This window comes from Anopheles aquasalis, chromosome 3 (genome assembly GCF_943734665.1).
Source record: "Anopheles aquasalis chromosome 3, idAnoAquaMG_Q_19, whole genome shotgun sequence".
Classification (NCBI taxonomy): domain Eukaryota; kingdom Metazoa; phylum Arthropoda; class Insecta; order Diptera; family Culicidae; genus Anopheles; species Anopheles aquasalis.
Window position 1 is genome coordinate 36,709,064 of NC_064878.1, and position 26,079 is coordinate 36,735,142.

At 44.3% G+C, this 26,079-nt stretch overlaps 1 protein-coding gene across 1 annotated transcript; it reads left to right on the plus strand.

Moving 5' to 3' along the window:
* The first annotated feature begins 12,119 nt into the window (after positions 1-12,119).
* Positions 12,120-13,929, plus strand: LOC126576617 (lipase 1-like). Its single transcript, XM_050237923.1, has 3 exons — positions 12,120-12,191; positions 12,739-13,302; positions 13,387-13,929. Exons 1-3 carry the CDS (start codon positions 12,120-12,122, stop codon positions 13,927-13,929), a joined length of 1,179 nt encoding a protein of 392 aa, XP_050093880.1.
* Positions 13,930-26,079: the final 12,150 nt, after the last annotated feature.

Sequence of the window (26,079 nt, forward strand, 5' to 3'; positions counted from 1 at the left end):
ACCACCGGGCGCATCTGTTAGGTCGCCGCACCGGTCGGTCGAGGTGCCGAAATGGACACATGATATTTATTGTTTACCACCTCAATAAATTTCTCAAATTGCAATCTCCTTGCCGGCTGGCGAGCCTTGGTGGAATGGCTGGCCGTATCTCTCGAATATCCCTGTGCCGATGAGCCGCTCGTTGGTGGTGCGATCGTTGGATTTCTTTTCCGTTCACCAGCTACAACCTTACTCGGAACGATTCTTGTTTTCTTACTGGAATGCTTGATTCGGTACTCGGTGTAGGATTAGGCCCCGTTTCGCTACCAAACCGGCGTGCGTTATGGGGTGACACTCATGGGAATTGCGGTCATTGTGCTACCCTAGGCAGTGAAGTAGAGTAATGCATTTGGGTTGTTTAAGTTTTCCATGTTTAAGAAGACTCTTTACATCCGCACTACCACTAGAGGTGGAATTAATAAAAAGGTATTTAGCTGCCCTCTTTCCTTACATGGCCATAGCAATTGCTCACGGGAACTGTGTGCTATCCTTGGTTCACGTTCCACAACCGTTCCAGGGTGAAAAAATGGACCTGATGCATCGAAAGTAAAGACTTGCCCCGTTGGGTATCTCGTTGGATAGGAATGTGTTGTGGAACGGACCCATCAACTTGGGATCGAAAGCGAACCCAACGAACGCGGCGGGCGCATTCAATCGCCAGCTATAAAGATAGGAATTTGTGAACGCCTTGAAAGCGTACCATTGTTGTAGTTCCCGCTGCTGCTGCTGCTGCTGCTGGTCTCACGAGCCTCACGACACCTGTACCAGGTGCGATTTAAAGGCCGATTTTTTTTTTCTCCAAAGTGTACGAGAAGAACGAGGAGCGAAATGAAGTGAGAGAAGGAGAGAGCCCCGAGGCGGTGTTCAATTGACCCGTGTCTAGGGTGCATCGGCACCGGATCCGTCCTCAGGACCTTCACGTCCTACACGCACCGTTCGCTACGCACGCAGCGTCCGGAATTCCGATGTACCGCCGTGCCGGGCCCACACCACAATGCTCGCACAAACGCTGTTGCTCGTTGTTCGTTATCGAGCCCTTTTTCCCCTGGGGGGGATTATAGCGCTTGAATGAAGGACTCTTCCTCTTAATCTCCCACCATCAGCTATTTCGTTTCCTTTTTTATGTTGATCGTCGTTACTTTTGTTGATGTCTCGTGGAGTGCGATAGGTGACGAGACAATCATTCAGTAAACTGCTTGCAATTAAAATGTTGCCCCGTAAGATGAATTTATTTGCTGAGTAAACACTCGAGCACTTTGATTGATTTATATTAATACTTAAAAAAAAAGATAAGAAAAAAACTGATGAATTCATATCACAGTAGAAGAGACTTGGTGATAATTGACGAATTGATGAGTCCTTCATGTGCGCTAAGCATTTTGAAATTCATTAAAAATATCGGTTGATAGATTGCAAAATACGTCTCAGATCAACCCGCTATTTTAGAAGGGAACTGATGATTGAACATCGGGCCAGATACTGTAAATACTCATTTCTGAGATTCTTTGAGTTTAAACCTTGACTTTACTTTTGTGCTGTCATTCCAAACATGTAATTTTCTGGACAAAAAACAAGAAACTACAACCATGACATCAATTGAAGAAATGCTTACCTTATTTTGCGGAGTCCATACAGTGGGAATCGAATCGAATCATAAAAGTTACTAGAATATTTGATTTATCCAGATTGTTTTTTTTTTGTTTAATATCTTTTGAATGATTGAAAGAATGTTAATGCTTACAAGGTGATTCATACAGAACAGTACAGCGGATCAGAATTTTACAAAAAAACTCCCCACAGACAATTCTTGGAAGTAGCTGTAAAGCATGTTGTTGGAGGCCATTCAATTAGTGTGACAGGCGAGAAGGAATCCATTTATTGATTGATATTTTTTCATCAATGTTGATTTAGTAATACGAATAAACAAAATTTTTACTCAATAGACATGATGTCGCATATTGTACAGTTCACTTTGTTTCGGATATTTCCTATTTTCATTTTTCTAATTAATATAAATAAGAGGATTTGAATAACGTGTACATTTTCTAAAAGGATTTAAAAAAGAGGGGAAAATGCTCAATGATTGATTTTAATGGCTCAATATTTAATGAATCCTTTTTACCTGTTTAATGTTCGAACTAGAGCACAGCTTGTAACCTAATTGACAACCGTCGAACGCTATTGAAACGTGATCCTGGTGTCTCTGTATTCGCTAATGATAATTAGTTCTAGGAATAGACAACATAACAATCATAACAAGCACTCAATACTAAAAACTGTTAATGCTGCCCGTGTTCACAAAAGGGCTTCATACTAACGCACATTAAAGCTTACGAGCTTAGATAGCGGCACGTATGCTTAATACCATCAACAGCTAAACTGGAACTGGAACTACTGCTTCAAAGGATGACGGCATTTCAGGCAGATGCTGGGCATGGACACGGATTTACATAACTCCCGCAAACTGTTCATAAAACGCTCTAATTTGCCATGGAACCATCGCGCTCAGATCAAACGGCACTGATATTGCTCATCATTTACGTACCCGTGGGGGGGGGGATGTGGATTCTGATGCCAAATGTATAAAATTTCATAAAAAGTTACAACACAAACCAACCAACCAGCCAACCAACCAACCAACCAAGCACAGCGAATCCCCTCTTAATGCCATTCAAAACACCGGACTTTGACCGGCACCACGCCGGCAGTTCGCTGGCTGCGGGTACGCCAGTGAGATGCCAGTGTGCGATTTGTCGAAATATCGTCGAAATAGAGTATCTCTGTCTCTCTCGCGAGGGTGGCTGCCCGTCGTCGCCATCAACCCCTTTGCGCCTTGTTAAGCTAATTTATGGAGCACCTTAACTACCGAAACCACCAGCAGCCATGCTTGAAGGTTCTATGCAGGACACACCATCTGCACATAAGCACATCTGCATACTATTCGCTTTAGTTAAGGGCAAGTTATGGGCAACGCTCCCTGCCCCCTCTGGTCCGTTTGTCACCAGCGGTACCCCTTTCGCGTTTGCGAGTTGCTCGTTGCGCTGTTGTTGTTGTTGTTGTCCTAATGTTGGTTTTAAACTATTTCGTTCCCAATTTTTACAACTGGCCCCGGTGCTGCCAGTGGCCAGGGATCTCATATCTAACGATTGCCACCGATGGAGAAGCTGGAGAGTGAATGGAGGCCACACCAGTGGACACTAGGGTGACGATTAGGTGCTCTTCCAGGGCCTGCTTTTGCTTTTCTTACCTCCTGCTGGTGGGCAATGTAGGTAATAACATAAATTTCTTTTAATAATATTATTATACAACCTTCCCCCCCAAATAAAGGGAACTCGAGGCCCTTTGGAGTGGCCCCCGGATACCCGGATATCGTGGCGGTGTGGTCGAAGTGTTTTAGTTTATTTATTTTATTTTTATTTTTTGTTTTGTCGCCCCGCCCGATCCGCACTCTTTCTATTGCTATCTTTTTTATGGAGGCGAAGAGAAGATACTCTAAACGCCTAGATCGGGATGGCCACTAGACGGGGGTGCTGGTGCTGGTTTTGCATTCAAGCTCTCTTTCCCTCTTTTTCTGCTATCGAAACGTTTTTCGTTTCTTTTCTTTACGATCAGCGCGCTCGCGACTATCAGCTCAGCGAGATCCGTAAGCCGGTGCCACCATTACTGGCCAGCACCTTGCGTATGCGTCCGGGGGTCGAGGGGGAACAGGGGTCCAGTGTTTGAGTGAGGCCACCGAGGCCCAACACTTCAAAGTGCGGAAGCTAAAGGCTCTTTGGGACCGCGGCTTTTGACCAACGCGGTGTGCCAGCCCTCCTGCGGACGCACAATCTTACTGCGGGTCTCCCATTCAACGCAACGTGTCCCCTTGCCTCCCCTCTTCCCGGTGTTCCCAGGGTCCTCTATTTGATTCTATTAAGAGCTTATAGAGGTATAATTAAATAATTGAATAGAGTCTTATCTGGTGGATGTGTTACCTTCGCCCGTAAACCCGCTGCACCACGCGAAGCGAACGAAGTGAACACCCCCTGCTGTGGTGGGGTGTCGAATGGCCGCGCGAGGTCCCAGTTGGCGATGGAGACCATCCGGTGTCGGTGCGTGGCCTGCTGAATGCTGGTGCTGAAGAAACGAAAACCTGGCGTCGGTGGATTGCTCGGCCCAACAGCTGCTGGTGCCCTTTCCTTCCTTTTTTCCATTTTTGTGCGTTTTTTTATATGTATTTTCCGGCTTTTTTCCATTCTAGCTTCGGGGTTAGTCCGCGGTGTCCGTGGTCTCGCGGACACCCGGAGATACATTCTTAATTAATGGGTCATTTAGAATGCTGTTCAAAATAATAAAAATTAGTTCGTTTACTTTTACGCGGGTTAAACATTCACGCGATTTCTCGATCCTCCTCCTCCTCTTCCTCTGCCTTGGCCACCGGTCCTCACCGGAAGAAAAACGGGAACGCGAGCCATCGAGCGGGATCTCTTCTTGGGAACCCGGATGACGAGGCAGTACAGCAACAGGCCTTCTAGCTTTCTTTCCGGGTCCCAGGAGGAACCGCAAGACGACCCGGGGGAAGGTGGGAAAATAGTTTGAAATCACTTAGTCGCCAACCAGCTTTCTACTCCGCTCCACTCTTACCCCGAGGTGCGGGCCCCTTCCACTCCCAAAGCAAATGGAAAATGGTTCTTAACCGGAGGTGAGAATAAGCGGAAGGAAAAGCGTAGTGCCGTGCAGAGTGCCGAGAAAAAGGTATTTTCATTAATAATACAATAAGGGAAGCGTTCAGGTGGAAGGATTCAGGTCTGTTGACATTTGACGGACTCGTTGAAGATTCCCAATCGGTCGGAAACCCCACTTCGAGTGTGTGCGGCTGGACCAGGCTTGGTCCGGAATATTTTGGCGAGTCAAGAAGAAGAACCCCTCCCGCCACCACTGCCACTGCCATGACCTAATCGATCCATTTACTTCCTTCCTGCCAACGGGGCCAACGAACGAGAGAGTGTGAAGAAGGAGGAGACGAAGGCAGGAGGGAACGGGACTTAACACGTGTACCTTTGAAGGCAGGCGCCGATGTTTCGGTTCACAAAATGTGTCAGGGTGATTGAGTAATGATGCGGAAACGACGGACCGGCCGACCGAACGGCCGACCACGGGCATGCCAGGATAGGATGGCCTTCTGGCTTTTGCCAACTTTCTAGGATTTGTGTTGTAAAATTAACAAAGCCTGTTTCTGAAAGAAGTAATTTTGTAGGGTTTTCTATTACTTATGAGATGAAATATCGATCTCAATTTTTCGTTGATTTTTTTTATAATTTATTAATCTTTTTCTTTGATAGCTACCATTTTTTTTAACCTCTTTTGCACACACCTCTGTAGCACATAATCTCTATTTCAACTGGTTTTTATACATCTCTGATACATTTCTTGATACATTTCTTATGCACTTTTCACCGTTTGATAATTTTTCATATCTTTCTACGAATCCATCAATCTACGAATTAGATCTTTAGAAAATCGAAAAATTAATATTACACCTGGTGCAAGAATAGCAGCTTTCACATGATAATTGGTGGACAAGTGAAAGACTATCCGTAGACAATATACTTTGCACAAATTTCGGTTGAACGTTGCCCAAATGATGAAACGACATTCATGTTCCATTTGATTCGGCTTCAGATCTCATCCCAAACCATTATCTTACGGACAAATTTATCTACGTAAATGTATTAAAATCATTCTGTTGTATTCCCTCTATGATTGCAAAAATCAAATTTACCTACAGGTTTTTGAGAAAATGCAGTTTTACGTACGATCCTTCGTTCATCAAAATTTCTTCTTGCATGGATTTAGGCAATCAAGCGTTAATCCAGAGTCCTATTTGGTTATTTTCTAGCTTGATATGATCTCAAACATTTCCACTAAAAATATTTGCTGAACTGTAATGCCATATGTTTTAACTTGTTTGGCCAAATTACACTCCGAGATTCCAGGACTGTTGAAAACTGTTCGCCTGAGTTTTGTTCGTAGAATCTGGCATATGCTCACTTCTACACCAGTCCCCCAACAACGTTTGAATATGGTATTTCTAGTTTGCAAATTTCTAGAATTCTGCATTTTTTTCCTCTAGTCACATCGAGATTTCATAATGGCTGTGCAGTTTGGTTGAAAAGTTTGGTTCTGTTTTGACAATTTTTTACTACCAAAAGATTCTAACTAAAACAGGCTTTACGCCAATCGTTAGCTAGTACAATACGGTATTTGACATGTCACTTAGAGCGGTCACACTGCTGCCTTTCAGTTTCTCAACAATTTATACCCTTACCATAAAGTAGGTCCATAAATTAATAATTTTATCCCAAATGTTCCAGAAATAGAATAAAGATTGTACGAAAAAGGCTAGGCGAGACGTACAGAGCAGAGAATGTCTCAACATTTACCTTTTGCTATTCATGAGCGGTCGATTGATGTGGAGGTGCGCTTCTAAATAGTAACATTCATCAGGACCGATGGCCATGTACGCCATTGGTGGCCATTCACATTCGGAATCTTCTTCCATTTCGCGCTGGCCACAGCCAGCGGATTCTTTCACTCGGTTTCATTTATTTTCGGACCGGCTTTGCTTCTCCATCCTTCACCATCCTCATCATCCGTTATGCTTTTATGAATACGTTCAACTTAAATTTCAATCATTCTTCAGGGCCTCTTCTGGGCCACCTCCTCCGCTTCTCTGCACTCGGCAATCAAACGGAGAACGGAGAACCGAAATCCCCAGCCCCTTCTTCCGCACCGTACGGTACGGTCGATCTGTCAACATTCATAAGAGCCAATGAAGCGTAAGGAAGGCCCGAGAAAGGCCCGCAAGGGGGCTCTCGCGTTCGATCCGAATATTTGTTTAGGATCCCTCCTGCGGATGTTCAGGATCCTCCGTTACCTGTGATATCGGAGATGCCCGCATAGACACAGGCCTGACAGCCCCGAGAGAGTGGGGGCTTTAAACGAATAAAGCGTCGAAACAAGCGCTGGGACCTACGGGGTACCCGGGGGTCGACCATCAGTGACCGACCATATCCACTCCGAACGCCACTCGGAGCCGTTCGTACATCGCCGTGTATTTGAAGAACAAATTGTCTCAAAAACGAAGAAGCTCCAGGGGAAGGCGTGGGGAGAGAGGGCCTTACAGGACACGCGGAGCTAACGAATGGGCTCAAGTTTCATAACCCAAAGTCCCGTGTACCGAGCAAAAAGCAGTTGTTGGAAGAAGTAGCATGGCCGCCTGCGATCCTGCCTGGGCTGGGCGGCCAGGCCATGCCGAAAGGACACTATACCCATCGACAGACGTGTGACACCGGTCTGTGTGCCTGCGTGTGCGTGCGTATGCGTGCGTATAAGCCTTCCGTGGCCCGTCGCTCAATTTTATCAACCATCGAAGATCATAATTGATTTACGAGATGATTAATGAATGCTTTCGTGTTAATTGACGCCATTCGTCTGCCCGAAAAACCCATTTAGTATCGGGAGCGCAGCCCCCGATGCCGGCGGCGGGGGAATCGGGTTGGTTTGTAATGATTATTAATGGTTTTCCTTTCAATCCCGGAATCGGAGCCGGAAAGGTCCTGTCAGTCGCTCCGAGCTCTCGACTCAGCGGAGTCTCGACACTGACGACAACGAACAACGCTGTAAACTTGATAAAATTGTTAAAAAGGTACACTTGCCTGTTGGTAGAGGGGCTCATTTGGACCCCAGAGCGAGCATCACTCTCCTCCCGGGTGCGCTCGATGATGGATTCACTAGAGCGAGAAGCAATCCGCTGAAAATATCATCAAATTAATTTGAACATCAGTCCACCGGACGCCCGGACCGGTGTGATGGAACTTTGATGAAATCTAAAACTTTGTAATACAACTTAGCATTGCGCCCCCTCCCACCCCCGATCCCTAACCGTTCTTTGGCCCCAAAAGGGTGTCGGCCGTCGGTTCGTTACGCACTTTGCACTACTTACGAATGGTGGAGTTTATGGCCAGTGGCGGGCGAGCTTGCGTACCTTAATCAGAGATCCATTTGCGTCACAGATCCGGGCACGATTGTGGATTTTTTCAAATGGATGAAATAAATCATAGTGTCCACCGTCCGTCAGGGTTTTAACATTCAGTTTCCGTCCATCGTGAGCAATAGTTTACAATTTGGAAATCTCTACCAGAATGCCTAGGAATGGGGATCTTTGGATAGCTACGCACATTAAAACAGTAACAGAACAGAATCAAATCGAACGTTGTTGTTTGGTGAATTGGCAGTTTTTAGTTGCGTTCATTTGATTTATGTTCTAAAACACTTGGTACATCGAAAGGGATCTTCAAATTTAATCACTTTGTGCTGCTCTGTTTGATTAATAATCTTTAATTGAACTGTTGAGGAAACGATATTACACACAGGATTCTACAAAAAAATTAACTTTTTAATATGCTGTACAATGTTTTTCTTCTAAATTTAATTATATTATAGCATTCCGACGGCTGATGAAAGCATCGCACGCAGCTCGTCATGTTAGAATATTCAGTGACTTGAGCCAAAGATGTTCACGAAATTGAATTCTCTAGTTGATGAATTTGATCGTTTGGCAAGTTCCTGTTCTATTCATCAACGAATAGTGGAATACCAATACGAGGAAACTAAATTTGATAAACGAATACGAATTAACTTCATAACTTACAAAACCAAATCATGCGATGTTGCGAATTTTTTTAGGTCTATTTCCTAAGCCGGCGATACATGAAGCGTAAACTCAAGCGTAAATATAAAATTAATTTACACTTGAACATGTTTACATGACCGGGTTAAGACGCGTAATCCGAATTACACTGAACTTTTATCGACTTTTGTGAGAAAAATATAATACTTTTTCCGAATAAAAAGATTAAAAACGCTAGTAATGAACACTCACTATTAATGCAAACCACAAACAGGAAATGTAGTGGGGCAAATCGCTTGCAAACAGCGTTTACGCTAGGATTTATGCTCCGTGGACCTATAATCTATTTACACCGTGTAAACGGCAAATGTAAACTTTTTGGCATTACATTCTGAGTTTATACGAGAGTTTACGCTTCATGTATCGCCGGCTCTAGACATCTGGCAATGATACCAGTATCGCAGTAACGAATGAATCCCACATTATATGTTCCAAATTATGCGTTGGAGGGCATACCTTTCCCTTAACCTACCTTACTACCCTTACCTAGTATAATTTAATTATTTGTAGCTATTTTTCGGCTAAATTCCAGGAATGCGGATATGTCTGTAAAATCACAGGTTGGTGTCGCGGATTAGTCCTAAATCACATGTCTCACTTTTGATTCGGTAACGGTCATTTCATTATCACTCCAACGACTGAAATTCTCCAGTAGTTGTTGCAATGAGCTGCAAGAAGATGTTGAATCAATAACTCTTGAGATTTTCATGTCCTCCGCATACACTTAGTAATCCATCTCTAATACTAAAAAAAATACGTCATAGATAAACAAGGAAAATAGTAAAGGACCAAATTTTCTGCCACTGGGATACCGGAAACGCTGAGAAAGGTTTAACAGTGTTTCTAGGTATTTTGCAAACTGTAGAAACACTCTAAGCCTCGAAGCCATCTATTCGCACACTATATTTTCTGTTATAAAGGTAAGACCCGAATCAAAGGAGCAAGTTTTCATATTAGCATGTACTCATCATCAATAATCTAACAGCAATATGAATGTAAAACCACTGTCCGTGCTGCTAAATAAATGTGCTCTTAATCAATTCGAAAATAGGAAACAATGTGGATATACTAGCTATTAATATAGAGCACCTCGATACAGTGGAACTTGTCAAACGTGCCAAGCATCTTGTTACTGTTTATGTTAACGCCATCAAAAAATACCTAACGTGACAATAAATATCAAAACATGTTTTTTGTTCAAACCCAGACCAAATTAAACATATGAGAATATCAGCAAACGGTTATAAAATCAATAAAAATACTAGAAAAGACCGTTAGTGACATATTTATCATCACATGTTATCCGTGAATATTTTTTTCTCGAAAGTTTTTTCACCTCCACTGTGCATCAGCTGAATCTGTAGAATCAACCCCTCAATCGAGATTGTCCAAATTAGATTCGTGAAAGTCGCTTCAACAAGGGCTACAAACAATTATCAAAAAAGAAAGCAAAAAAAAACAATATACTATTTCCAATTCATCCTACCACTGACAAGCAGGTCTTTCCCTGGGTCTCATTAATGCCACCGCACACTCCACGCTGCCACGCACGCAGAAACCACCGAAAACAGGTGGAGAAAACTCGGAAACCGGGCAGGAAATCTCTCCCATTTGCCTATTGTTGGTAGCATTGTTGTGGTGCCACTTTTACGCACAATTTCCCCTCCGGTCGTCCCCGGGGGCTGGGTTTGGACACACAATCGACCGCAAGGTGCCACAGTAGTTGTCAAAATGGGGAAACCACGCCACACGATCGAGATCGATATCGCGAGGCTTTTTACTACAATTCCACCTCGTTCGCCATCTCCGGACATGGACTCCAGGTGCCACGATGATCCTGATGAACGGGGAACTGGAGATGGAGCGACGGAGTGGAGTGAAAAAAAAACGGATGAACAGATGCGGCATAGAGTTACAGCTGCCGCACTACCAGCACGCTACTGCTAGCGGCATGGCTAGAAAAGAGACGCGGAAATTTCACGCTACAGATATGTATCGCAGATAGGCCACCCAAACCCTTCATTACTCAACCTAACACCAGCGACCAGGTCAAAACATTGGCACCAAGGCAGCGACATGGAACACGTGAAGTGGAACCCACCGTCAACGGCGGCCGATCAGCACCACCCGGCCGATAGAGCAGCTACCTGGACAAGATAGAATCCGCGGGGCCCGGCCGATCCGCGTTGCCGATGAACTTAATGGTAGGGTTGGGCCACCGCGGGCACATGGCCACGGACCGCGCAAGGCAAGTCTCCCAAAAATTACAACCAAACCATCAACACCACCACCAACCGGTCCCGTGCCGGTTTTCCGTGGGGCTCACCGATACGCTACGGTGGGTCCAAATTGGTTGTAAATTAAAATAAAGAGACGAGCACAATCGCATTTAGATAAATCAACAAATTTCGGTATTCACAAAAAAACAACCGACCACGAAGCCAGAAACCAGAGCCAGCCAGAGAGCAGCCAAACCGACATGAAACCACGAATCCCCGGGCTCCCGGACTCCGAATGGTGGCCAGAAGGTGGTGGTTAGCCTCCATAGCACTCGAGATAGGTCGTAATCACCGCCGTGTCCGCTGCTGCTGATGTGTATTTAAACGAAACACGTTTGGCGAAATGGCCGCAAATTGGTTTATCATCTAATGCCAAGGCGCTGGCCGCACGTCGCCACATTAGTCACAACACGGTGGTGGTTTCTTTTCTTTCAGCTGTCTGCATTTATCGTGACGACTGTTACCACCCATTGCCACGAGGCGCTTTTCCGGCGTTCGAGCGAGTGGAAATATTTAAATTTCGATACCCCATATCTTAACAGTGGAAGTGTCAGAGTTGTGCAGATAGTAAGTGCGCAACCTCTCGTTGTGTTAGATTTGCTAATTTATGGCACCAGGAATCGTAAGCCGCATGATAATGTTGGATTTTTTTACAGAAATGTTACTAATGGATGTTTGGATGGAATTGATTTAATTATTCTGCGAAAACATGTTGTATGGCCCTTTTTTGGGAAATGGGATCTCGAAGGTCCGAACAACATATCAATCATGCTGGAAAATAGGATTAACAGGTGGTGATTCCGAAAATAAAGAATTAAAATCAGGTAGCGGCGAGTTAACGATGGGATTTCTGATTGAGATGATGAAGATGGATCATTTGAAGCGTTGTTTCCCCTAGTTGGTTATCATTTAGATACCATTCAGTCTAAAAAAGGACTTAAGCTACGTGGCTTCTCTAGCACCACGAAGAATAGTTTCTAAAGTAATGCAGATTAATTCATAAAAATAAATCCAATTAATTATTTCCGCTGACAATCGTCACACCTTTTAGGATAATCCATTAAACTGTGATGAAAGCTGAAGGCTACCCCTCGGTCGGTCACTACACCTTTGCCCTCCATCATCCTCATCCGACAGACAATGTAAGTCACGTTGAATTTGAAAAGTCCTTGGCCATGGTGCACAAACCGATGCCAACGGAATCCACCTTCCTTCCGCAACCTAATGGTGCAGGAAAAGTAGAAATTCCTTTAATTATTATCAACGGCCTGTCACATTGTATGACGTGCCTGTTCTGTCTGAAATAAACGGAACGATTGAAACGGCATTTCCAGCATTTGTTCCGGGCATACTAATAGGGGACATCGCTCTTTCTAAATTATCTCGCGCTGATCGAGAACGTTCTCAAGAACAGCTCAGAACGCAAGCACTAGGGAGCCCGCATTGGAGCAGTGGTGTATAAATATATTAAACTGCCTCAGCATCTCTACAGTGTCCTACCGACAGACAAGATGCAGCCTAACAGTCTAACCATCTGCTCTCTCCTTAGCCTGTGCGCGATCGGTTGTTTTTCGGACATAATCTTTGATTCCGAAGATGCATTCCTCCGAGCGGTGTGTCAACAACCCAGAGGATCCCTTTTTTTGGGTATTAACTAAACAGCTGTTCCTCTCCCTGATTCTTTTGCAGCCACAAATTACGAGCAAGTACGGCTATACCACCGAGGTCCACAATATCGTAACGGAGGATGGCTACATCATTGAGTTGCATCGACTTCGAGCGTCGCCAAAGTTTGGTCCAGCCAACGCATCCCACCTACCGGTGCTACTGATGCACGGACTGATGGGATCGTCAGCCGATTGGATCTTCATTGGACCGCAAGAATCCCTTCCATACCTGCTGTCCGATCGTGGGCACGATGTATGGCTGGGGAATGCCCGTGGCAATCGCTACAGTCGCAACCACACTCACCTGTCCCCGGAGGAGCGTGAGTTTTGGGACTTTTCGTTCGATGAAATCGGACGCTACGATCTACCGGCGATGGTCGATCATGTGCTGACCGAGACGGGCCACTCGAAGCTGCATTACGTGGGCCATTCCCAGGGTACGACCATTTTTTTCGTCCTCAACGCGGAACGGCCAGAGTACAATCGGAAGTTTGAGCTCATGCAAGCCCTAGCTCCGGCTGTCTTTATGGAGAATTTAAGAAATTCACCTCTACGATTTTTGGCCCAACATGAAGCACTGGCATCGGTAAATATTCGCCACTGATCTGGTTTGAGAACAAGGACATTAAACTGTTTACTTTGCTGTCACCTTTCTTTCCGATCCTCACAGTATCTACTCGCAGCGATGGGAATCTTCGAGATGAAACCGTTCCCGAAGGATTGGACGAAACTGGTGAGCGCAATGTGTCCAGATTTCATCCGCAACTCGCTCTGCCTGGAGTTGATGCACGCGGTGACCAGCAACAAGTATCTACACTTCGGTACCCATGGGTTCCCGATGGTGTTGAACCACCTGCCGGCCGGTTCCTCCATCAAACAGTGGTCCCACTTTGGCCAGGAGGTTATGTCGGGTCATTTCCGGCGCTTCGACTATGGACCCGAGCGGAACCGCCAGCAGTACGGTAGTGAGGTGCCGCCCAACTATAACCTCAGCCGTGTCACCGTACCGGTTGCCATTAACTACGGCCTTGCCGATGAACTGGTGCACCCGGTCGATGTGCGGCTGCTGGCGGAAACGCTACCGAACCTAGTGACCCTCAACCAGCAAGCCAATGCCACGTTCAACCATATGGACTTCCTGGCTGCCGGTAACGTCAAGGACGTACTGTACGATAGTCTTATCAGAAATGTGGAACAACGGCAACCGTGGTGAAGTTCAATGTCGCAGAACGCATCCGCTTGCCATGACTTGCGCCCAGGTTCACTGGGAAAAGCCCGCATGACGCACTGTCATTCGGTTTACCCTCTCCTGATGTAGATGAAGTTCAATCTCCTGTACCGTTACTTAAGATAGTGTTTAGCATAGGAAAAATAATAAAAATGCCACAAGTTGCTTCTAAAGGCCTCATACACGCTCAAATGGTTCGTCAGCTTGTTTTTAGTTTAAACGCGTTTATTCTTCAGATTCCGAAACATATTTTCCGGGCGGATTGGCAGTTTTTTTAATTCTTTTCACGTAGACAGATGTAGATCCTTGTTTGCAGCCAATTGTGCAAAAAAGGATTCAATCTCAGCATCACAGTTGATCCCTTTTATCTTCCAAAGGTTTTTTGAGAAGATCAAACACATGAAAGACACAGGTAGATTGGTCAAAACTGTAAAGAAGGTTTTCGCATGTTCCTCACCTCGGATGCTCCAAATTATTCCTTTTCAAGCCTGCAAGTATAAGGGAGCGAGCATTTTCATAAAGATGAACCACTTCCTTATCGATAGGTCCCCTCTTTTGCGGCGTAAATATATGTAAATTGTACCTTTTTTATATGTAAATTGTTCCTCACTCAAGACTGGCTTTAATGGTCCTGTAGTGCATTAATTGTCCTGTAGTGGAATGATGTCTTTCATTTTCAATAAGCCAGCACCTGTTCTAAAGCATCAGCGGATCTGCGCCCCAAAACATGTTATGGTCATGCTCGCAACACTGTGTCTTCCTCGAACTGGACATTTCTCCTGAAGATTTCTCCTGAAGATGGTCTCCTGAAGATTTCGGTAGATTTAATGCAATCTACTACGAGTAACTTGATTCTTGATTCTTTTTTTTTTACATATATAAGGACGGACGAGCCGTATGTTTAGATTCTTGATTCTTGAATTCGATTCTTAAACTCCTGACAAAAGAACTCAACAACAAAAAAGCGGGAACGTTTTCTCTTCATTTTTTGTGACAATAAGACGCGAAGAGTCGTTTGTATTCGATCCACCCTCGTACATCTATCGCGTTTAATATCATTCATATCAGGCTTCTACAAAGAATAAAAACTTCAGCGGGCCACAGTCGCGCAATATCATAGTGCGTCAATATTCCCGCTGTGACCCGCTTTTGTTCCTGTTTGATTTTTGTGGTTGAGCCTCTCAAAATCTGATAAACAATTTTAACGTGTCTCTCATAGTCGCTTCAGTTGAACGGTAATGCCCAGGGTTACTATCAGGAATCCTCCACAGCCACAAAAAACCTCAGCCCTGTCCCGATTACCAAAACAACGCGACCAAAGCAATTCTTGACCCCGGCAATAAAGGAACATTCTGTACACCCAATGTGCAGTTTGTGACATTGTTTCATTGAGCGGAAAATGAGAAAACTTGTGGTGAATAATTAAAAAAATAAAAGAAGGCCAACCGGTCCAACCACTCACGCGTTTCGGGTGTCTGGCGACGAAGTGCGCCACCGAAGTCATAACCCATGTCCGAGCGCGGGTGGAAACGATTGTCCACACTTCATTATAAATAATAATTTCAAAATTCGGTTAAGTCTATTATCTCGTTGGGACTGCTGCGCATAAATACTTCAAAACATCCCGACCCGGTTATCGCGAAGGACCACGTGAGCAAGGACCAAATACGACGACAGCCGTGTGCCCCGGCTAAGGTCCCTACACTTTGCTCTCTCTCTCTCATTCTCTCCCTCTCGTAATGCTCCCCTTGGTCCGTTGGATGAATAAAACCAACAACAACCGCGATCAACCGGCCTCTACCAGGCGTACCGGAGGTCGGTTTGACGAGAAAAGTTTTCCGTGTTTCCCGCTGGTCCACTCATCACATGGTGTGCGCTCGCCCGCCCGCACTGATCCCGATCTCTTCTGTCAGATAATTTTTTACGCTCATCTAATGGTAAGTTTATCACCGGACATTCAGTTCCCCCAAGAGAGAGAGAGAGAGAGAGAGAGAGAGAGGGCGTGGGTACCGGCCAACGCGGTGCGGTGCGTAGATTATTCAAATTATTTGAATACATTTACCATCAAACTCCAACTCACCGGGCGGGACCTTTTCTCACACTCGACCCTACCACCCTGTGCCCGTTAAATTCCATCAACCGACCACCGGCACCATTTGGCAGCAGGCAAGGTGTAAATCCATCAAGCCCAAAACCTGCACATCAATTGGATGCGGTCCCCTCCGCCGGGCATTAACGAATGTTCCTCTCCGGTCGCGTGTTTCTGTGCTCGGCTGGCCGCCCGCCCGCCATGCACGTTGACTGACTGCCAGGTAGGTGTAATGTCGATGGGTGGGTGCATTGCGGTGCAGCAACTAAGTGCAACCTTCCGTGCTACCCTACGCTGCAGCTGGAGCTGCCGGTGCCGCAGTAGCATCAGTAGCATGACTGACCGGCAGCAGCAGCTCTCGTATCTGATTCCCATAACCATAAACCCTCTGGCCGTCTGGTTTATTACGGGTACTAACAGCTTTAGAGCGTTTTCATAATACTAAATGCGGTTTTTTTCCGCAAGATCTTTTTCTATCAAAATGTTGCTAAGTCATCTGCACTCGGTGCTTCTAAGACCAAAGTAATATTTCGAAAAGTGGTGGCTGAAGAGGGTAAAACGTTGCAAGTTTATGAAGATGTTTCATTATGTACCAGGTTTTTCTTGTCGAAAAAATCACATATTTTTTAAACCGAAAACCAAAGAATAATTCACACGAAGCATTTTTCTTCGCCAGCTATACATCTCTTTCGGGCAATTTGTGTACAGTATGCCAAAATAATTCTTCATTTCAATAAAAGGCAAACCACTCGTCAAGCCATTTTCCGACAGCTTCATTTGATTCGAAGTGTTGTACGGTAAGCGCCTGACCGACCCATTGACGAAAAAAAATTATAGTCTGAACGAGTCAGATTTGGTGAATAAGTGGAGTGAGATAGAACCGTCTATTTGAGTATATTTCTGTAATTTTGGACCATTTTTGATGTGCGCGATAAGGTGTTAGAGTAGAGAAATATCATCTTCTAACGTCTTTGATCATAATTCGGACTTTTTCACGCAAAACACAGTGCCAATAGATTAGTTGTTGACACTAGCGGTGAATATAAGCAGTTTTACCAGGCTACAACCGTTTATAGTACATGACACCCATCTGAACCCACAAAACACATAGCATTGTCACAGCAATACATTGATATTTTGCCGGGATCTATTAACTTTTATCGTTTAAGATTATCTCTTTAAATATCCACTTTTAATCGGCAGTCAAATTAAGATGCAAAAACGACTTTCTCTATTTATTCTATTCGACAGCAAGCAACATTTTACATGTGTTTTTGCGTCGCTCCATCTGCCTATCGTCCTTATCTTCTCTGGCTCGATTTTCACCCTTCTTGTCACTCAAGTCGAAATAGCCATCTTTGAATCGATTTAAGGGGGGACTTCGGTATTTAATTTTTATTTGTGACACATGTTTTTAACATTTTTCCCTGAATGCTGATCTTTTCAAGAGTATTGTGTAAAAGTTTTGGATCAATCGAGGAAAAACTGATAAAGATACAGATGTTTTAAAATCCGCGCTTCGTACAAGGCTCCATGCAGCCCGCTACTTTGAAGGCCGTTTCCCTAAACCAACGTTTTCAAAGTCGGTGCCCATCGTACTACTGAACCGATTCATTCGAAATTTTTAACATATAATCTGTACTCTGTTTGCCAGGTAGCCCCGTCGAGATAGCATTAAAAAAATTTAATCTTTTTTTTAAACAATTATGTAAAGTTCGTTTTTTTATGGCAGAATTGCAAAAAGCATCATTTTTTCAACTTCGAAAATCTGCCAAAAATCGAAAAAATGGAATATCAACAAAAACTCTCAGGGACTACCCAGATAAACTTATAATCTTTCTAACGAGTATCAATTTGTATTTTTCTGATGACCCGTCACGCAGCTACGATGGACACCAGAAAAAGTATCTTTTCGAAGACACGACTGCCTAAATTTGATGGCATGGATTAATTTTTCAATGAATGTTGCTCAAAACAAAACCAAATATTCTTCAAAAGTTGTAGATTATTATGTCATTTATTTGAAAAAATACAGTTGAATGTTTATGTCACAAAAAATCGTTAAAAACGGGCCTTTTTTGGCCCGAAAATACCGAATACCGAAATACCGAATACCGAATAACCGGTCCCCCCTTAACATATCTATGAATTTGGTTTCCGATAGCACATTGAGACCCTACGTCTCTTCAAGCATTTTATGTGATTCGATCGCTGATTTCTTTAAATTAAAGGACAAAATTGAGCTTCGCGCATACGCTCTTTTTCTGGTACAAAAATAGACATGATTACGCATCGAAAAATGTATGTTGTTGCATATCACTTATGTGGACATCGATTTTACATAAATCAGGTGCCAAACTCCAAAAAAACAGTATAGTGTATGGATGATAGCTCAATTTGCTCGATAAGCTCGATAAGTTGCATCTATAGGCAAACAGTGAATTTAAGGTTATACACTTGGTATTCGCAACTAGAAATGGTTAGATCTAGAAATGGTTTGAAGTCTGAAATTATAAGAATATGTTCTACTTTATGGAACGGTATAAATTTTCCCAATTTCATTTTAAACAAATTACGAGTCAAGAACGAACGCAAAAAAAACACACTCCAACAATGCCTCCAAGCGTCACAATGACGAAGGCATCGGAAGGCATGGAATCCCACCCTTCGTAGCGCGGCTTCTAATCGGACTGACAAGCAGCGCGACCGATCGGCCCTGCAATTGGCGGCTCCCTTGTGCCTGGCCAGGGTGTACCGGGTGCATGGATTGTTAATTATTTCACACATGAAAGAACATCCGCTACGCAAGAACATGGAAATTACGCTTAATTCCTTCACGCGGCCACGCAAACACATACACGCGGGGACTTATCGCGAGTGCCATCGCGGTATCGGATGCCGTTTGCTTGCGACTGAAGCTGCTCCATTAGTGGGGAAGTGGTCGTCTTTGGCCGTCTCCCACAACACCTTCGTACAACTCCACCCAGTCGGACGTTGCGGTCAACGAAGCTACTGGCAAAGCTCAACTCACAAAGCCCTTTTGCTACCACGATGTAGCGACCGTGGGCCGGCTGGAGGGTCAATCTTAACACCTGGCGCCAGCGACGGAGGTTCCGAGCGGATGAATGTAGCATGTGTTCCGCTGGAATTCTGTTGGACTTCGAAACCGTGTCCATGATGCGCGTGGAGCGTGATATTGCCATCGTTATACGGTGTAAAGGTGACCTTTTTGTGGCGATTGTTGTGCGTTGAATGCACACAGGCGTTGCTCCAAATTATAGGCTTCTTAATTGGTGTGATATGGAGTAACAGATAAACTTAGACCCAGAACGGTGACATCCCCTCGACATACAGCCATCCAGGTGATACAATGACTTTTTACCGCCTGCAATGTTCCACCAGAACTACAGAATGGTTGGACCTGTACGGCCGTATTTGGATACTGAAGAACTCGAACTTATTCTGAAGTTCAATTCCGGCAATTCAATATTAGTGGGACGCGAATCCATAGAGCTTTTGGTGCATCAAATGGCGTAGTTGGATCTGTAAATCGTAAAAACTCAAAGACATGCATCAAAAGCCCATCCGAAGCTACAAATCTCTTTGGTATCTGTATTAGCAAACATACTAGTTATTAAAAAACTGTAGGGAATTTTGCTGCTCGATTGCACTCGCTCATTTCCAAGATATCACAAGACTGATGCTCACATTTACCACCTCTACCGCATTCTGGGCCATCTGATTGCCCCTTTTTTCCCAGACGAATCATGATATCGTATACGAACCACCCAAAGTGTTTCACATGTCGGTACAAAGTTGCTTTCATTTGAATAAGGGCTACAGGTGCTCTGCTACTAGAGCGGGTCTTCCATCAACGACCTGGCACAGAGAGCCGATGCTATGGCACGTTTACACCCGAGCGTATTTGACGTTCAGGAAGTGATAACCACCGTTAAACTCTTCTTAAATGGTGGTGATTTTTCCTCGTTTTGTTCCCATCCTCCATCCACCCATCCCTCTCTGTCGTGGGTGCGGTGCGGTCTTCTTTCCTCTCTCCACACTATCGGACGGATGGATGACCACTAACGGTTGATGCGGCTTTTTCTGGATACTTCAAGCGGAATAAGACGAAAGCTCAATAGAAAAAATGACCGCCTGGCTCCCATGTAACGGGCCAGAACGGTGTATTCAAAATTAGAAGACCGTTTGTATGCAGACCAAGGTGCGTGGATGCAGCAAAACACAATGCTGGATCACGAGTAATCGTCGTACGGTACCATTTTTATATGTAAAACAGTAATTCAAAACCAGCAATTATTATGCTGTATGCAGGTGTACAATAGCCGAACCCGATAAATTGTAACAATGTTACTCATGTTTAATAGACTTCAGCTTGGCACTAGGCGAAAGAATTAGAAATAACTGGAAGATGCAATAAATTCCTAATCTTAAGAGGATAAGCTCGGTTACATTAAGATTGCGAACATGTTTGTCGATCAATTGCTGTTTGGTTTTCGCCAGAAAATTTTTGAAACAGATCCAGTGGGGGAACGTTGGGCGGGTTCACAATCTTTGCTATCACATTGATACTTCATCTCGCTTCATTTCGTCTAACGATCGTTTCGAGTACCGGATCTGGCCAGATCCTACAGTCTTCGTCCTTGATGGTGGTGTTCCTTGATGAATGATGCAAAATTTGGCAGCCACTTTGTAAAATAAAATTCCCCGTTCACGACCAGTTCAGAGCTAAAGAGGAGCGACTGATTGTTAGCCATAACAGTACCTTCCTGAGAATCTTGGTGGATGAATTTGACTTTATAGGTCATCGTCTTTGCGCAGAAAGTTAAATAAGATTTGCTTTCAAATGATTGTCATCCTGGATAGTTATCGCTGTAAATCAACACCGCCATGTAGCGAAAAAACGAGTTTACGATCTTCGCTTCGGTACCAATGGACAGTATTTCCGCTTTCTGGCAGGTATGTTCACCTTCGCAAATTACCTTTGCACTGTTTGGCCAGTTGCACCGACAACAATTTAGCCAAATTTGCCGCGGTCTTCCTGTTCACCAGCCTTTGGCGCTTCTTGTCACTCGCCAAAGTCAGAACGGAGTAGCTTCACTCGTTTCGCTATCATGGTTAGAGTAGTCTACTGATAAAGGTATAGATATTGTTTGCAAATAAGTTACAATAGAATTAGCTTCTATGGAAAATTTACCTAGCTCAATTATCTATCTGGGTTTTTATAACAATCGATCGAAACTTATCCATTTTTTTAGTGCATACGTTAATAGGTATCATTCTTGTCGCTAAACAAATGACACCGTCACAAAACAGCTGCTAGATAGAATCTAGGAATCCGGCGCACCTACATTCAAATGGAAAAAGGGTAAAAAAAATAAAAAAAAGATAACATTCATCAGTCTCCACAAGGACAGCGTCTCATCAATCTTCCCGAGAAGCACGTAATCATTGCGGTGTATGTTACGCTATTAGTCACCAATGTAACTGAGCGACAGCCATAATGCTATAAGGATCCCATTTACACACCAACGAGAACTTGTCCACCACACTAATAGCATGAGTGAGCAAAAAAGTGAAAGATCACACCTGCATCACCTGAATCACCCGTGGTCACCTGGGGGCCACACCTGGAACAGTGAGCAAGCAGATGCAAATGCTGCCAGCCACAGTGGCTGCCACGTACTCGGTTCCGCCCCTCAATGCTCCAATGGAACCCCATGGCCCTACGAGTGGACGGAAAGAAACGGTACGGTAAAGCTTATCCGAGCGACCAATTTATCCCGCGCGCGCGCGCGCAAATACTCACTTACAATACAACCGATTTATGACAGGAAACCACTTTTCTGCCTCTGCGTAAAAGGCCAAACCCCTTCTTTTTGTCATTGGCTTTATTTTACTTTTATTCCTACTCCTCCCCGAACCGAACCCCCGAAGCCACCCTGCTCAGGCCGCGTTTGCTTTGACAGCAAACGCCATTGACCGGGAAGGAAAACAAAGCATTTTATGGCCGCTTTTCCCTTTATTGGGCTGCACTTTCCTTCGGTGAAAAAAAATAAGGAAACGTCACCCAGAGAGTGACTTAGCTACCGGTCGACAAGAAGCCGCTCGGACTCAAGGGCTCACTCGGAACGTGGAAGGCTGCAAACACAATAAAGGTCGAGGAGGGGTAGCCCGGGGCGGACGGTTAAGGGCGGTGTAGGGCGGGGAGCATGATATGAGCAAAAAATTACCGTAACATTTATACGGCGCAACAGTTTTACGATTGCTTATCAACGAGCATCGATCAAAGTTCTCGAGCCCGGCGATGGACAGCGGGGCCTCCAATTTAACGTCCCGCAAGAGAGGCGGGCCAAGAGCCCTTTTTTGGATGGATGGCCATCGAAACCCGGTGGTTTCCCTATAGCATTATGCGGACTACATGAGCATTACTTCCCCCACCACGCGGCCTATAAATCAAACAATAAAAGCTTGAATTGAAAACCGACACAACAACAAACCAAAAACCTTCTTGTGGAAAAAAACTCAGTGTGCGCCGCGCGAGTTTTTTTTTTATTGAGCAAAATACCCTTTTGTTCTACATCCATCATTGGTAGTTTTTCCAACATCCTTTAATCATTGAAGGAATGTGATGTTGTGCAATTCGTCAGCGCACCTTTAATCACTCTATTCATTATAGAAAAAAATCACTGGCACCGGGAAAAACTATCAGATAATTACGTTCTATGTACAACAGAGCAAAATAACGAATTAACACAAAACAATGTCACCAATATGCTCGCATTTCTCTGCGGAAGTAGACGCAAGCTACATAGCCATCATCGTAATATACAAGACAAAAAAACGAACAATATTTGGCACGAGTTAAGATAGTTGCCTCAAAGCAATGGAATTCACCTGATCAGCCAGACGATGCCAGCAAAAACGAATAAAAATGGAATGGAATGCATTAAATATCAAAGATACAGAGCCGAGTCCGATAAAATAGAAATAAACATGGATAATAAAACAAAAAAATTTATAAAAAATATTAAATTCGTCCGTAAATCGATCCTCGTGAAATTGATATAACAATAGATACAGGAAAATAAGATTCTAAATTTGTAAATAGTGAATTCTAGTTTGTAATATTAAGTAGAAACTATCTGTACAAAGAGTGGCAAAGAGGTGAAAGAACGTTTGCCATACGTTTAAAGCCTCTAAAATAAATCTACACACTGACCACCACCATTACGCCATTATGAACTGCAATGTACGTTTCTGCGAAGCAAGCTCGAGTGTCAGTAGCACATGTTCTGGTCTATGATTTAACACGAAAGTATCCCGGTACCCCCTCCGGTATTGATTTGATAAACCACTTGCTAATGGCCACAGCATGAAATCGTTGGTTTGTGTTGTAAAAAATAATCACATGAAATGAAAAATTGATTGGCAACGTGAGCATAACCGATCGCACCACACGCTATGCTCCATGGCCATGCAAATGGACACCACGTGGTACCACAGCCTTCCGAGGTGATTATTTCCGAATTAAATTTTATGGCCGTTTAATTATGGTAACATTTACATACACTCACCTCATCCTAAGCACGCCATGGAGTGCTATAATAACGGAGGTGACCGTTACTGGGACGGTACAATGACGCCTGGATCACGATTTGAATGCTGACCGCGTACTGGCCACGATATGTGCCCCGCTTTTCATGTCCGATTGGGAGCTGCCACTCTGTTTATAGCGTTGTTGCTGCTGTCGTTGTTTCATTCTATTCCGATCCGTAGTCATGTTTTTCAATTACCATATTATGGCGCCCTATAAATGTGATGCGCGGCTTTTAGGCCCCCACCCCACGACAGATCCTACCACTGTGCCCTTGTTTGGGGAATGTGGCGGGAAAAAATAGATTATTTACGATAATGCATACGATAGGAACCGAATAAAAAAGGCTCTGTGCGGAGAGGGGAACATGCGTTCATAAAACACTTCCCCTGGCGGGAACCGCTTTGCTACCCACGGGGATGACCCTTCGAACGGTCAGTGTCCAGAGTTCACAGCGAGCGACGTTTGGTCAAGGAAAACCGAAACGAAAACATAAAAATCAAGGGAAAAGCGGGAACGTTTTCTATCTCTCTCTCGGTCGCTTGCTTTTTTTGTTGTGATTAATTGGCCACCGAAATGGCTTCCAAAATGCTCCTGCTCGTTCCCTCTACCCCGGCCATCCCCCCTCAATCCGCCCTTCCACGGTGCCTTTTTGGAAATGGGGAAAAATTTACAATCAACCAAACAGAACACAACCAACAGCCACATAATTTTATGTATCTGTACACTTTCTCTCTCTCTTTCCTTCGCTTTCTCTCTCTCTGTGCTTGCCCTTTTAACAGTGGCGATACTAGCGACGTAGGTTTGGTGCCCCGAGGGGCTACCGGACGAAAGGGCTACCGTTTGAACTATGATTAATTGAGGGAACATTGGCTTCATTGCGCTTCAGCAAGCAGCCAACCGCTCTCTCAACTGGGGCATCAAAAGGGCAAAAAGCGCTTTCCTGCCCGCGCCAAGAATACCGACAAAAGCACCCCCCACCCTCCTTAGGTCGGCGCTTTCCTTTGTGGAGGACACAGCGAACGAAGCAACGGAACGGGAGGCGTACGTTTATCTGTGATTTCCAAATCTGCATTCGGACACACAAAGCGGAAAGCGTTTTTCCTTTTGACTTCTGCATTTTTTTTTCCTATCCTCTCCTCCTTTCGAACCATTTCGATGGTGGCACCAACGGACAGTGAGTTTGCAGTTTGGCCATGTTTCAAACTGATTCTTATCGTTCCCTTCCACAATGTAATCAATTTTCTCGCCTTGACATCACAGCATAACCATGCTCGCCACGGGGAGGTGGGTAGGGGGTGTTCCTTGTTCTAAACAAATACTTTACACTTTACGCGGACGACGAAAACGAACGACACAAAATGCATTGTCACTTGGCTGGTAGCATGATACTACGGATTTGAGGATAAAAGGCTGGAGTCACAGTCACTGGCCCCGCGCACACCGACACCCACACAGACAGATTGTGGAATGATTTATGCGCTTCACCTTGTTATTTCGCACAACTCACGTTCATGTTACCTCATTAGGAGAAAACATGTCGTCTTTGGTGTCGTCTACGGTCGAGAAATTTGCGCGAAAATAGCCATTACGCTGCTTGGCGCTCGTTTACTGGCCCACCGTTCATTAAGGCGTTCATATTAATGGCGAAATCAATCCAGCGCCCTAATTTCTTTGTCAGCTCCCTCTCTCGCTGACCTCGGCTGAAAATGGTTTCCTGGAACGGAACGGAATGATATCCCATTCGGCAAATGGTGGCATCCCATTTGCGATTTGTTTCAATTTTAATTGAAACGAATATCGCATGACATGTGGGGACCGCCCACAACCGTTTCCACAAACCGTTTTCCACAAACCATTTTCCTACGCGATTCAAACACTGCCCATTCACATTCAGAAGAGGGAGAAAAGAACAACTCAGTTGTGGGCACAGGTTAGCTAGTACAATACTGACAAGGATATTAATTTACAATCCAACCGGAAACGTGCATGGTCCCGATAGTAACTTTCCGTTAAGAACTTGTCAAAGAAATGGTTGAAATAAAGTTACTATCTACTAGTTAGGAACTAGTCATAAGTTCTAAGCCTAAGGACAGTCAATGAAAATTTCTTTACTTTGAAAATGGAAGGAATTAATTTTTACATTTGCCCATGAATGCGAATCCTTTCAAGAGTGTTGTGTAAAGCCGGCGATACATGAAGCGTAAACTCTCGTATAAACTATAAGAGTGTAATGCCAAAAAGTTTACATTTGCCGTTTACACGGTGTAAAAAAGATTATAGGTCCACGGAGCATAAATCCAAGCGTAAACGCTGTTTGCAAGCGATTTGCCTCACTATATTTCCTGTTTGTGGTTTGCATGCATAGTAAGTGATCATTACTAGCGTTTTTAATCTTTTTCTTCGGAAGAAAGATCCTATTTTTCTCACA

Bases quoted from the DNA above. Each gene is read 5' to 3' on its own strand.
- LOC126576617 (XM_050237923.1), top strand. From the start codon at position 12,120: ATGAAAGCTGAAGGCTACCCCTCGGTCGGTCACTACACCTTTGCCCTC. The intron at 12,192-12,738 runs GTAAGTCACGTT...ATTCTTTTGCAG, and splicing joins ATCCTCATCCGACAGACAAT to CCACAAATTACGAGCAAGTA. The intron at 13,303-13,386 runs GTAAATATTCGC...CGATCCTCACAG, and splicing joins AACATGAAGCACTGGCATCG to TATCTACTCGCAGCGATGGG.